The sequence below is a fragment of the Poecile atricapillus genome, chromosome 7 (assembly GCF_030490865.1).
Source record: "Poecile atricapillus isolate bPoeAtr1 chromosome 7, bPoeAtr1.hap1, whole genome shotgun sequence".
Classification (NCBI taxonomy): Eukaryota; Metazoa; Chordata; class Aves; order Passeriformes; family Paridae; genus Poecile; species Poecile atricapillus.
This window is the reverse complement of record NC_081255.1, coordinates 10,292,112-10,305,315: the sequence shown is the minus strand read 5'-3', so window position 1 is coordinate 10,305,315 and position 13,204 is coordinate 10,292,112. Positions and strand designations below refer to the sequence as shown.

The following is a 13,204-nucleotide window of genomic DNA, read 5'->3' as shown; positions in this document are numbered from 1 at the left end:
CTGTGCAGCCCCCGGGGTGCCCGATCATCCCTCGGGGTGCCCGTTCATCCCTCGGGGTGCCCGTTCAGCCCCCGGGATGCCCGTTCATCCCCCGGGGTGCCCGTTCAGCCCCCGGGGTGCCCGTTCAGCCCCCGGGGTGCCCGTGCAGTCCCACCAGCCAGGCGGCTGCCACGGGAGGGCACTGTTCCACCGCTCCTGCCAGCAGCAGAATGAATTGTTCCAGGAGCAGCCGGCTCCTGCCTGTGCGCTGCTCTTGCCTGCACAACACTTCTGCCATCCTTTAAGAGACCTCTTCCCTACTTTTCCTTCTCCAGCAATAAAAGATTTCCCGAGCCCCTGGAAGTGCGGATTAGCACCTCTGAATCTCCGTGGGGAGCTCTGCAGATGCCAGGAAGCCCCTGGCTCCCTCAAGCTGTTGGATCAGCCCTGAGACAAGCCTGTGATGTGCAGTGGCTGAAGGGCAGGACTGAAACGCCTCTACTCCCAGCAGTATTCTGGGCACCTCGCTCTCATGGGCATCCTGTGGCTGGCACCACAAGCAGGGGTCCCACAGGAGAGGAAGCTTAGGTTGGAGGGGGTCTCTGCAAGGCCAGAGGATGCCACTGCTGGCAACCAGCATGGAGAGGGAAGGAAGTACAGAAAGACAGAGTCAGTGAGAAGAAAGAGACAACAGAAAGCCTTGAGAAATAGAAAGATTTATTTAGCAAAAGCCAGTTGACTAATGACAACACCCAAGGGTTAAGTGCACTTACATTGACAGATTGGCTTCCCAGACAGATTGAGTCAACAGTTAGTAATACGACAGTTGTAGGAAAAGAAAGGACAAAAAATATAGCTATAAAACCCCTGTCAAGGTCCATAACAAAAGTGAGAGGCTAGAGAGGAGTCTTGGAGGCAGTGCTGACTTAGGAGGGGTCATTTACATGTGTACACCCACGGTGCAGCATGAGGCTGGCAGCATCCCACCCAGCCCTGGCAGCACCCCCTCGGCCTGGGGGGCACCTGCCACTGTCCCCTGTGGGCAGAGTGTGGGGCAGGAGCCCGAGGCCACAGCTGGTCCCCACAGCCCCTCACGGGACACGGCCTGAGCCCTGTGTGTGCGGCAGGGATGGACTGGAGCGGTGGCCCAGGAGATGATTCCCCCACCTGCTTCCTGAGGCAGCCCAGCCTGGAAGAGACCTCTGGCCTGCTGCTGCTCCTCTCAGGCTCTCCCTTCTCTGCTTCATGTGTAGAGCTGAGCTCCTGCTGTCCTTTCCCCTGAATGATCTGTCTGCCCACACCGAAATCCCTGTCCAAGCTCAACCCTCCCTACCCTGTAAGCGCCATGCCTCGTGCTTGCTGTCATGCCCACCTCTCCCTCCCAGCTGGAGCAGCCTCACACCCCTTGACTGCACCTTCAGCTGCTGCAAGCTGGCAGTGGGATGCTGGCTCCCCAGCAGAGGGGCTGGCACACAGCTGTCCCCACAGCCATGTGGGACAGGGCACATGGAGACAGTGGTGCCTGGAGGACAGGAGCACCACGTACCAAACAGCACCCTCTCCCACTCTGCCTGCTCTGTGGCTGGTGCAGAGCTCCCCTGGACACCAGGCACTGCTGGGGACACTGAAACATGTCCTTCTTTCCTTCCCACTAGACCCTCTAGTTCCTCAAGTCCATCCAGTCTTGTGTGGTGGAGGGTGCATAGCACAGCTCGTGCTGACCCCGGGATCTCATCCACACACCTCTCCTCAGCAGCCCTCAGCCCCAAGGGCACCGGACCAGAGAGCAGTGATGCACCTTCCTCAGCAGCCAGGCTGAGCCCTGGAGGAGCCCCAGAGCTGGTGCCAGCCAGGGGTTAGCTGCAGGCAGACTGAGCAGAGACAGAGCTGGCGAAAGTGAGAGTAGCAAGCAACAAAGCAAAGCAGAAGCAGGATAGGAGGGAGGATGGGGAGGAAAACTGTGCCAAATCCCCACCTCATTGAGTGCTTCCACATGAAGCAGGGTGGACATCAGGACTTTGGTTCATACCCCTTCAATCATGGCCTCTTAGAGGCTCAGCACCAGGCAGGTGATAGAAAAGGAACAAGCTCTGGATCCCTTGCAGGCCCCCACAGATGGCTTTCAGCCATAAGTGTCTCGAGGGCTGGTGGGGGACCCTGAGGATTTGGATTCACTTTTCCAGAGGGTGCAAACCAGAGGTGTGATGAAGCACCCCTGTGGACAGCAGCAATTCACTCTCCATCGAGGGCTGGAAGTGTGCTCATCCCTGAAGGTGCCAATGCCAGCACTGCAGCTCCCAGGCTTGGTCTGGGGCAAAACAACGGCTTGGAAATGGGAGGGTTTGTCTATAAAGCAAAGCAGGGAGTTTGTGGTGATGGGAAGTGCTTGAAAATGTGACTTGAGAGCACGAAAAAGGCTTTGGCTGAGGAGCCAAAGGATTAGATGATTAGGGGGAGGACACTCCACAGCTTGGTGCTGCATGCCCTGGCTCCCTGCTCCACACTGCGCTGTGCCTTCCTCTCTGCTCCAGCCTGGCAGCGGAGCAGACTCTGCCTGCACACCCTCCACCTGCCTTGGCACTGAAAAACCCTGTCCTGGAAATGCCACAGCCCCCTGCCAGCAGCTGCCTGCACCTGGCCAGCCTGTGCAAACTCAGCTCACCCCTTCAAATCCTTTCCAGGCTCATCCCCACTGTCCCTCAATGCCTCACTTCTCACTCACAGACCCACTCTGACAGTGCACTGTCACCAACCCTCACCTAGCATGGTCCTGTACTCATCCCCCAGCCTGCCCACCATGCAGAGAGCCTGACCAGCTGCTCTGTCCTTGCTCACCACCTCGGAGCTGTCCCCTCGGTCCCCGCTCACTGCCCTAGACTGCTCTCCTGTTCCCCCAGCAAAACCCTTCCTCTGCTTCACTGCTTCCCCAGCAGCAGCAGCAGCAGGGGCTAATCCAGCCGCAGTCCTTCACTCTGCCTCAGCTGGACACACAGTTTGAAGGGAGATGGGCCCAGAGGGGAGCACAAGGAGCTGTCAGCTCGGTGTCTGCTGCAAAGCAGGGATGCTGCAGCTCAGTGCACAAGCCCTCGCCCGCCGGAGCACAGCCCGCCCGGCACACGGCTCCATCCTCACCTCCACTCGCTCCCTGCTCTGCCCCCTCCCTCCGGGCTGCCCCGTCCCTGCCAGGGCCGTGGGGCTCCTTCCCAGCCCCCGCAGGTCCTGGCTGCTCTGCACCGCCTCCTCTGACCCCTACACCGCGATCTCGTCCTCCAGGCTGTCGCCCAGGTCCTGCCTGGGCTGGACGTGGAGCAGGCGCGGCGGCTCCTCCTGGGACCAGGAGTCGCGCTCCTCGCTCTCGTCCGTGTTGGACTCGTACTCGGAGGCGATGCCGGACTCGCGGAACTTGATGAGCTCCAGGCTGCCCAGGGCTGGCTCCGGGCCGGGCGGCCCCGAGTCCGGCAGGAAGCGGTAGCACTCCAGCTTCACCAGACAGTCGTTCCTACCTATGGGGCTGCCCACGGCGCTGGGGAAAGCCGAGCTGGGGCCCAGCGGCGGCGGGTGAGTGTCCTCGGGCTGCGGGGTGGTCGGGTCGCAGAGGACGGGGAGCGCGTTGGAGCGGAAGGTGATCTCCAGCAGACTGTCCTGGGAGCCTGCTGCAAGAGAAGGGCACGGCTGAGAGCTCGCCTGGGCATCCCTGGCCACCACGGCTGGCTGCACACTGGCCGGAGGAGGACAGTCTGGGGTCATTTGAGTATCAGCCTCTCCACTCTCGCTGTTTTGAGGGGCTTATTTGGTGTCACTAATGCCAGGAGCTGCTGCTGGCCAGCAAAGGGACAGCTCTGCAGGACAAGAAGTTAACCATCTTCCAGCCCAGCTCCTGAAGAGAGCTGATGGCCACATCTGCTGGAGAGGAAGGTCACGTAGGGGCTCTTGGGCAGGTATGGAGCTGGCCTGGAGCATGCAGCCACCGGGGAAAGCGGACGTACAGCTGATGGAGGTAGGTGACTACCTGTCCATACAGCCCTCCCCAAGCCCCTTCCCACGCTGCATGCAAGCACCCTGCTGCACACACACAAGGCAGGCCAGAAGGGCACAAATAACCCTCTGAAATAAATGACTGGAAATGCACAAAAACCCCAAGACAAACACCCACGTGTGTGTCCCCCGCAGCCCTGGCTAGTGGCGAGGGGAGAGGAACGGGTGGCAGCGCTTACTGGTCGTGTTCCCCGCCAGCTTCAGCTCCAGCTCCTGCACCTGTTTGACCAGGAGCGAGATGTGCTGCAGCAGGTCCTTGTTCTGGAGCAGCAGCTGGTGCACACGAGCCTGGGCCTCCAGCCGTGCCGCCGCTTCTGCTGCCAGCTGGTCCTTCAGCAGGTGGACCTGGGCAGGACACAGCGGGTGAGCAGGGGCAGACCCAGGGCTGAGGGCTCTGGCCACCCCTGCTCACGTCCCAGGGCTCAGCAGCACCCCAGCCACGAGGAACGGCGACCAAGCCATTCCCCATGGGCACTGCGGATGTGACGGGGGCGTGCGGGCAGTGCCACCCCAGGGCTCACTGTCCCCTGCCTCCCTGAGGGACGAGCTCCAGGGCTCACTGTCCCCTGCCTCCCTGAGGGACGAGCTCCAGGCCAGGTGGACTGACCAAGCTGCCGTGGTGCACAGGAGCTGCACGAGGGTGTGCCTGGAAAGGGCAGCCCAGGAGGAGCCAGAGGGGCACGGCAGAGCAGACAGGCTCCACACACTGCATGGTGCTGCGGTGTGAGGGTGCTGGCCCTGGAAGCACTGTCTTTTTGTCTTTTTGGGCAGCTTTCCCAGAAACAGGGCCCAGCCAGTGGCCTTTGTGCAAGGAGGGGCTGGAGCAGCACCCATGGCAGGGAGCTGCTGAGCAGGGACGGCTCTGGGGTGCGAGCTGGCTGCTCAGTCTGGCTCTGGGAGATGGGAAAGACCACCATTGATTTCAGCACAACTACCCCTGTAGGAACATCTGTGTCCCCAGAGCTGTGCCCCCGAGGAGGAAGGTGCCCTCCTGCCCAGGGCAGCTCTCTGATCTGCATTCCAGTAAGGAGAGCCCCAGAAATGTACATTGCACGAGGGAACAGCAGTGACCTGGGGGCCACTTTGGCTCAGCACCCCTTCCTGGCACCCACCCACAACTCCTACAACTGCTCCAGCAAGGACTGGAACCAGGAAAGCACAGATTTACAACTAAATTAAAAAAAAATATCCAAACCAAAAATAACCCCAAAACAAAAATATCCCCAGCAAACACAAAAGGCTATTTTACTGTGGCCTAGAAAGTGACCTTGAGGAAGAAGAGGAAGCTCTCTGTACCTGCCAAGCTGTGAGCTACTGCTGCAGCTGCAGGGCCCCTGGGGGCCATCTGTCCCCCACGATGGCCCAAATGTGGCCAGCGAGGTGGCACAGCAGTGCCCTTGGCAGAGCTGAGCTGAAGCACAGCGAGCCTGAGAGTGACAAGAGAGCAGGCAAAGGACTGGGATTTACAGCCTTCCGTGAAGCCAGCCCAAGAGCAAGGGGTGCAATATTTCACACTCTGAGCAGGCACCGTGGAGCCTTTTGGATTGTGAGCAACACTGTACTTGGACAGACACAAAGGATTCCCCAAGGATGCAGATCCCTCTTCCAGAGGTGAAAGCAACTGGGCAGTCTGTGACCCCAAAAGGCATCTGGGCTCTGGAGGCAGCAGCTCAACCAGAACTGATCAACAAATACTGATCTACTGATGCGAGAGGAGCGAAGCCATGGGGCAGCACAAAGGCTGCTGGAGCCCATGGCTCGGGCCACGAAGAAAGTTGATGAATTGCAGCGAGCTCTGTGAGGGGTCAGGGAACAAGTAAAGCTCAGGTAATGAGTTGGATAAAGCAGCCAGAGCTGCTTCAGTGAGAAACAGCTTGATGGAGAATGAGCAGCCAGCTGCACAGCCCAGGCACACAGCAGCCACTGGGGCACTGGAGAGCAGCCAGGGGCAGGGGCCCCAGACACCTGGAGGCAAAGCAGAGCCAGCACCTCACGGAGCTCCTTCCCCTCGGAGCTGCCTGCCTTCAACACTGCCTCCAGGCAGGAGACTCCAGCAGCACCGAGGGGCTCAGCAGTGTGCCCCAGCAGTGTGCCCCAGCCCTGCCGCTGCCCCCGGGAAAGAACGGAGGGGAGAACCTGTGCCACGGCCACTTGTGTCTGCTGCTGCTGCTGCTGCAGGAGCTGCTGGAGAAGCTGCATCTGGTGGTGGGCAGAGAGTGGTGTTCCCAGGTCGGGCAGCTGGGCAGATGAGGGCAGCAGCATCTTGGGTGACGCTGTCAGGATATCTTCAGGGTGGAGGCAGCTCTGCAAAACACAAAGTTGAAGGTGTGATCCCCTGGCACTCACCCCAGAGAGCCACACACGAGCTTTGGCACAGAGCAGCTGCCCAGAAGACCCAGAAGAGAAGCAGCTGCACTCAAAGCTAAGGCACGCTTTGCTGAGGGTGCTTACAACCTTTGAAAACAGTACTTTTTCAGTTTCAACAACAACCCAAATACTTTAGATAGAAGACTCCCAAAAAGGCTGATGCTTCCCGTGGGAATTTCCACCGTGTCAAAAAAGTATTTTATTTTTGTGTTTTTGGTGGGAAAAAAATCCCTATCAGCTCTGCCCCATTCCCCTTTCCGTGTGGCTGCACAGAGCCGAGCCCCAGCACGGCGCTCTGCAGGAGTGCCCTGGGCCCCAGCCAAAGGGCAGCCTTTGATCCTGGAGCTGGGGAACGCTGCGCCATCACTGCTGACCCCCGAGGGATGCAGGTCAGGGCAGTGGGGCTGGGGCTGTGACACCCCCCAGGGCGGGGACCCTGGGCCCGGCGTGGCACCCACCTCCTTGCCCACGGCATCCAGGTCGGTGACGCCGCGGCTGAAGTCCAGGATGTCGGCTCCAGGCAGCGGCAGCTCCACGGCGTCGATGTCGGTCTCCTCGGCCGAGGTGGCCGCTCTGTCCACGCCGGAGAGGCGGCAGGCTGCAGGACAGGGCACGGCCTGCTGCACCTCAGGCTGCCCTGGCATGGGCAGCGATGCCCACAGAGGGTCCCACGGTGCCACCCACCCTCCAGCCCTGCGGGAAGCGGGTGCACAGACACGGCTGCCCTTGCTGCTGCTGCTGCTCGGGAGGAGGCTGCAGCCAAACCCCAGCCCCAGCACACCAAACCTGGGACACGGCAGCCAAAAGCCCTGGTGTGGGACAAACGGGCCACCGAGAACAGAAAACACAGATAAAGCTGAAGAAAGGTAAACAAGAGATTACGGGAAAGAAAAACAAAAAACAGATGCTCTGAATTCCCCGGGGAGCTGCATATCGTGGCTGGGACATTGTGTGGAGGAAAAGCAAACAATGAGCGGCCCAGGGCAGCCCGATGATTAGGTCACCAGGACAGCACTGCTCACATAGGCGAGCAGGAAACCACAGCCCAGCCCAGGCTGCTCCTGTTGGGATGTGGGGGATCCAGCCCTCAGCATGGCAGGGCACGGCAGGGAATCCACACACAAGACCTGCCAGTGTTCTGCCTGGCACTGCAAGGGTTTGATGACCCTCTCACAAAACTTCTGCCTCCCCTCCAGCACAAGGAGCAAGGCTGGGACCCTGCAGAGCTCAGGGTGGTGGGGCTGGAGCAGCAGCTCCCCGGTCAGGCACCCCTGCACCCTCTACCCACAGGGCTGAGAGAGACTGGGCTCTGCAGCCTGCCTGCAGCCCTGACAGCCTGATGGGAGACTACAAACACGGCAATGTCTGTTCTGGGAATTGCAGAGAGCTGGCCCAGACCCGGCCATGCCTGGGGACACGAGGAGGGTCTGTGCTTGGGGCCTCCTGTGCGGGAGCAGCAGCGGGGCGATGTTTGCAGCGTGTGCAGCCAAGCACAGAGCAGAGCCCTGGGCACTGCTAATGGGCTCTCAGCAAGGGGCATGTCTGAGAGCATCACAGCTAACACCTCCAGACGGGTCCTTGCTGGGCAAGATCCCAGCCTGAGCTAACACCTCCAGACGGGTCCTTGCTGGGCAAGATCCCAGCCTGAGCCTGGAGCACAGCGGGCCAGGCTGCAGTGCAAATCCATCGCCCAGAGGTGTCAGCCACCAAGGGGCAGCGTGGGGGGACAGTCCCTCTGTGCCCCACATCTGCCAGGCTCCTGGGCCCCCACACCACCCCACAGATCCTCCTCTGTGCCGTACCTGGCACGTCCAGGTCGTCTCCGTTCCTCTCGCTGTCCGCGTCCTCCTGGCCGTCGGCATTCTGCTGCGTGTGCTGCAGGCTCAGCTTGTGGCACACCTCGAACGCCTGCCCCACCGTCCGCACGATGCGCATGGCCTGGCTCTGCGGGAGCGCGTGGGGATGCGCCTGCAGCGGGGCTGCCTCTGCACGCTGACCCCCAGCCTGGCACAGCCCTCGGGGGTCTCACACCCTTGGGCCGGCAGCTCCAGGGCAGCGCCACGGGGCCCTGCCCCGGCTGCTCCGCCCGGACTACACCAGGATGAGATGTGAGATCTTTACCTTCTTCTTGGACTTGAAGACGTTGCACCTGAAGACGTTGCTGGAGCCATCCCTGGCAATGTAGCTGAAGATCTTTAGGTCCTGGGAGTCATGAGATACATAGAATATCCTGCAAGGACAGAATGCAGGATGTGAGCACACCCATTACCCACATGCCCAGGAGACTGCCAAGGCCACAAGCAATGCTTCCCATGGCACGGGGTGCTGGCACGTGCCCAACCTCTGCAGCACATCCCTGCTAACGCCCATCCGAAATTTTTCTGGCAGTGGTTTTACCTCAGCTGGGAAAATGTGCCTGCTGATTCAGCAGCAGCAAACATTTTGTAAAGGCAGCACGGGACTTCTCTGCTCAGCCCCCAGGGACAGCGTCAGTGGCCCAGGAGCCCTCCAGGGATGGAGAAGAGCCAAGCCCACTCCTGGCCTGCTGACAGAGCTGGATGCTTTGCCCAGCTGCTGCCACCCCCTTCCCAGCACGGCTGGGGGCCTCTCTCACCCCAATTTGGCCTCCCTGGGACAGACACCCCCTGCCCTTGGCTTTTGGGAACAAGGTGGAGGAGGAGAGCTGGGGACTTTGGGAAGTGCCATGAGCCGCCCATGGCTCTCCAGTGGCCAGCAGGGCTGTGGTGTGGGCAAGGGGCACGGCAGAGCCATGCAAGCCTCTGTCCCCTCACCCAACAGCCTTACCTGTAGATGGGATCATGCATGACGAGCATTTTGTTCTCATCCCACGCCCATTCTTTTTTCTGCAATGAAAGGAGCTGAAAATTAGCACGTCAGATGCTGTCCTTGAGAACAAGGACAGGGCACAGAGACAGTCCAGGGACACATTTGGGAATCTCTTGTCACAGCTCTGCTGCCCCTCCCCTGCAGCCCTTTGCTGAGGGTCGGGTCCTGTTCGGGACCAGCCACATCCCAAATCACCTCCCACAGGGCCCCTGAGCCCCTTCTGCACCACACCAGGACTGGCTCAGCCACCCTGCAGGAACATCACTCACATGAGGCTGACCCCAGCCCACCCCTCCCTCTCCCAGCCCACCAGGGTTTCCCAGAAATTCAAGGATGCTGCAGGTCCCTGCAGCAGGAGGGGAGGGGCTCTGCTGCCCCAGGGACTGGTGCTGCCTACCTTCTTCTTCTTCTTCAGGATGACCTTCACACCATCCACCGACACAATGAGATTCACCTTCTTCTTCTTGATATTCTTGGCTTTAAACTCATACTGCAGGAGATGGAAGAACACCTGAATTAGCCTTCCTGTGCCAGGCCAGCCCCAGCGAGGGGTGAAGAGGCTTTGACAGGAGGGGGCAAGAGGGACAGGGACAGGTTTTCCTGCTCCCACATCAGCCTGTACATCCATGCTAGGACAGGACAGGGGGTCTTTCTGCCTGCAGTGTCCCCGTGCCCAGCATCTGGAGGAGCACACACCGAAGCAATCCAGCCCCTGGGTGTGGATAATGTTTTACCCAGCTCAGGATGCTGCTGGGAATGTTAGCTTGTGTTTGAAAGGCACTTGCTGTGCCCCTCTGAAGGGCTGTGCCTCCGCAGAGGAAGCTGGGGAGATCCCTGTCCCCAGGGATCTGCAGCCTGGCTGCGCTTGCCCCGCTGGCTTGTGGCCATTGCTGAGCTCTGGAAAGTGAAATGGCATTTTGAGTTGGGTATTTTTGGGCTCACTGTAAAACTGAAGGTGATTGCTGAGGATTCTGTGAACCCCTCCAGGGGAGATGGGATAATGCAATCATCCACTTCAATTAGAAGTCACCGGACAGGAAAAAATCCCAACGGGAACTTCCAAAGATCAGTGACTAAACACAAAGCTCTGCTCTGGCCTGGGGAGAGAATGAGATTCCCCCCAAATCCACCCACTCTGGCATTTAGAGTGTTCCCAGTGGGGAGAAGGCTGGCAGGAGCAGGCTAAGTTGTCCATTTGGGCTGATCCTGCTGTGGCACTTTTGAGGAGTCCCATAACTGGTCTGCCACAGGTGCAGCCACATCAGGCACCTGATCTGCTGGTCCCACTTGCATGGAGCTGTGGGCCAGGGGACAGACCCTCTGTGCCCAGGAAAAGCCCTGCATGCTGCCCCTCGCCCGCCCGAGGTGAGGATTTGATGTCCCCTCCCATGCTCTGGGCAGTGCAGAGGGAGCAGTGCCCACGCCAGGCTCGCTGTGACACTGCCAGCAGTGCGTGATGCATCAGCTCTGGCAGCCAGAGCCAGCAGGCAGGAAAAGCTGCTGGCCCTGACCTGTGATCAAATGATAAAAGACCTGAAAGTGCAATTCCTCAAAGCTGTTTTACAGAGGCTGAAGGGGGTGGGGGATTCAGGAGCTTTGGAGAGCTGCTCTGCCCTCCCCCGAGCAGTGAGCAGGCAAGCCCACCCACGCTGGGGCTGAAGCCATGGGCTGGAGAAAGCAGAGCCCAGCTCCCACCGAGGCTCTGGTCAGCCTCAAAGCCCCCAGCACATCCCCAAATGCTGCTTGCATTCTCCATGTTCCTCATGGAGAAGGGTCTCACCAAAGAACCCACGCGTGGGGGCTTCCAAGAACCATCCCCACCGTTTCCAGCAGAGGTGAAAATGCACTCAAGACCCCCTTCTTTGTGTCTTGTCAGGACACTAGGCTGGTGGCACCTCACACTAAAGGAATGTCTTGATTTAGCCCTGAAAAGATGAGCTTTGGCCTGACTGCCCTGGAGTAATGAACCCAGTCCTTTCTGAGGCTCTGTGTGTGATTTTCCAGCAGCTGCAGGGCTGATCTGGAAGCTCTCTGCAGCATCCAGGGTGACTGCACGGCACCTTGGGCACTGCTGCCTGATTTATTGGTCCTGACCATCACTGATTATACACATCCAGCTGCATTTCGCAGCTCCTTGTGCTGGGGGGTTTCTACTCTGGGCTACCCCAAGTGCCAACTGATGCAGCTGAACAGAGGAAGATGTCTCAGGGTAAGACAGACTAATTTTAGCCTGGCTTTTGAGTGAGCAACTCAAACAGGACAGCAATGCAGACAGGCCAGGAGGTTTCAGCAAAGACACTACGCAGCTCTGGCACATTTCAGGGACAGAATCATGCAGAGCTCCTTGGAGAGGCTTCCACAATCCCTGGCTGCAGGCAAGGGCTTCTGCCCGAGCTCGCCCTGAGCCTGGCAGTTCTGGGGAGCGCTGCGGGAAGAGCTGCTGAGCCTCTGCCACGCTGCCCCTTGTGCTGATGGGTCACACAAAACTCCAGCAAAACCCACTGGAAACCAAGCAGTCAAATTCTCAGAAGGACCGAGCAGAGAGATTTGTTAAACCCTTCCCTAAACCCAGGCCTTTATCCTGCCAGCGAGAGGAGAGCCGAGCTCCGTGCGAGGCTGAGCCGTGTGCTCACAGAGCTGCTGCCCGCTCTGAGGCTCAGGGGAGCCCCAGGGATGAGCTGTCCCACCCAAAGGGCAGCTCCAGCCAGCAGAACACCAACAAACCCGTGCCCACAGGGGCTCCAAGGAGACACCAGGCAGCATTTAATCACAGAGAGAACGGAGGAGCAGCCACATCCCACAGGGCCCCTCCTGCACCACAGCAGCTGCCCGGCTGCTCTCGCATCCCGGGGCTGTGCAGGGAAATCACGGGGTCCCACGGGCCAGGAGATGCCACTGCTGGCTCAGAGGGGCTCCCTAACTCGGTCTGAGGAAGTGTCAGCTCTGTGCAGTTCCTCTGAGCGAGATCTGAGCCACAGAGACTGCAAGGGGTGAAACCAAAACCCTTCACTTAACGGAGGAACATCTCTGCACGGCTGATCAGGACCTCCCTGCCTTGAGAGCTGCTCCTGATGACAGCTCTGCCCAGGCACAGAGATCTGCTCCTGATGACAGCTCTGCCCAGGCACAGAGATCTGCTCTGCCTGCCCATGTTTGTCAGTGTTCCTCCTCCTGCTGCAAAACAAAGAGAGAAAGCTTCAGAGGGCTGCAGAGCATTAGGATTTTAGCTGCTCCTGCTGCTGGAGGAGAGCAGAGGAGGTGATGGCAGGGTTGGAAACACCGCCAAAGGGGTTCTGAGATGGTGGCACAGCCCCAGCCCCTGCTGCTGGCCCCAGAACAAGCAGCACTGGCTGACCTACAAGGAAAAGGAAAGCCACATGTTTCCAGTGGCACCCAATCCTTGCTGGGAGTGTATCCTGCACTCCCAAAGATGGAATGTCTCTGTGTTTGGGTGCAGTGGTGGCAGCAATCCACCCCCCGCTCACTGGGCACTGCGATTTGGTGACTGCCTCGGGAGAAAAAACCCATTTCATACGTGATAAGCTCAGCTAGCCATGGCTCCATCTTGGGGAGCTGAATCCCAGCCTACGGCTTAATAAAGATCTGATACAGAAATAATTATCCAGCTTGAAATCAAAAAAGGAAAGAGGATTTGCACAGCATTCCCATGATTCCCTTTGCTTTCACACCATGCAGGATTTCACTGAACTACTTCTAACCAATTAAGAACTGTAACAGAAGAGCTTTCTTAGCCTTCAACCCAGGCATTTTCCCCCATCTCGGGTATATTTCTGGACCTTTAAATATCTGTAATAATATTACAAGATTGGGTTAATTATATTAATTCTTCTTTATAGCAATGCCAGAAGAAAGAGAAGAATTAATTTCAGGGAAATACACAGAAAATGGAAAAGGAAACAACAAAATCATCTGCTCCTGGATTTGCACAGCTCCACAGTCGGTCCCCCACTAAAGC

The 13,204-nt window shown here is 58.8% G+C and overlaps 1 protein-coding gene across 3 annotated transcripts in view; it reads right to left on the bottom strand.

Annotated features, from left to right (window-relative positions):
• Nucleotides 1-679: 679 nt before the first annotated feature.
• NOS1AP (nitric oxide synthase 1 adaptor protein) overlaps nucleotides 680-13,204 on the bottom strand; it is a 36,690-nt gene continuing 24,165 nt past the window's right edge. Inside the window, exons 3-10 of one of the 3 annotated variants that reach the window (XM_058842788.1) lie at nucleotides 9,626-9,718; nucleotides 9,187-9,260; nucleotides 8,503-8,611; nucleotides 8,184-8,325; nucleotides 6,840-6,979; nucleotides 6,151-6,318; nucleotides 4,194-4,359; nucleotides 680-3,632 (exon numbers count right to left, since the gene is read on the bottom strand). In XM_058842788.1, coding sequence (XP_058698771.1) covers nucleotides 3,229-3,632; nucleotides 4,194-4,359; nucleotides 6,151-6,318; nucleotides 6,840-6,979; nucleotides 8,184-8,325; nucleotides 8,503-8,611; nucleotides 9,187-9,260; nucleotides 9,626-9,718 — 1,296 coding nt within the window. In that variant the 3' untranslated portion in view covers nucleotides 680-3,228. The remainder of the gene's footprint in view (nucleotides 3,633-4,193; nucleotides 4,360-6,150; nucleotides 6,319-6,839; nucleotides 6,980-8,183; nucleotides 8,326-8,502; nucleotides 8,612-9,186; nucleotides 9,261-9,625; nucleotides 9,719-13,204) is intronic. The other 2 variants (XM_058842790.1, XM_058842791.1) reach the window with 2 other exon arrangements.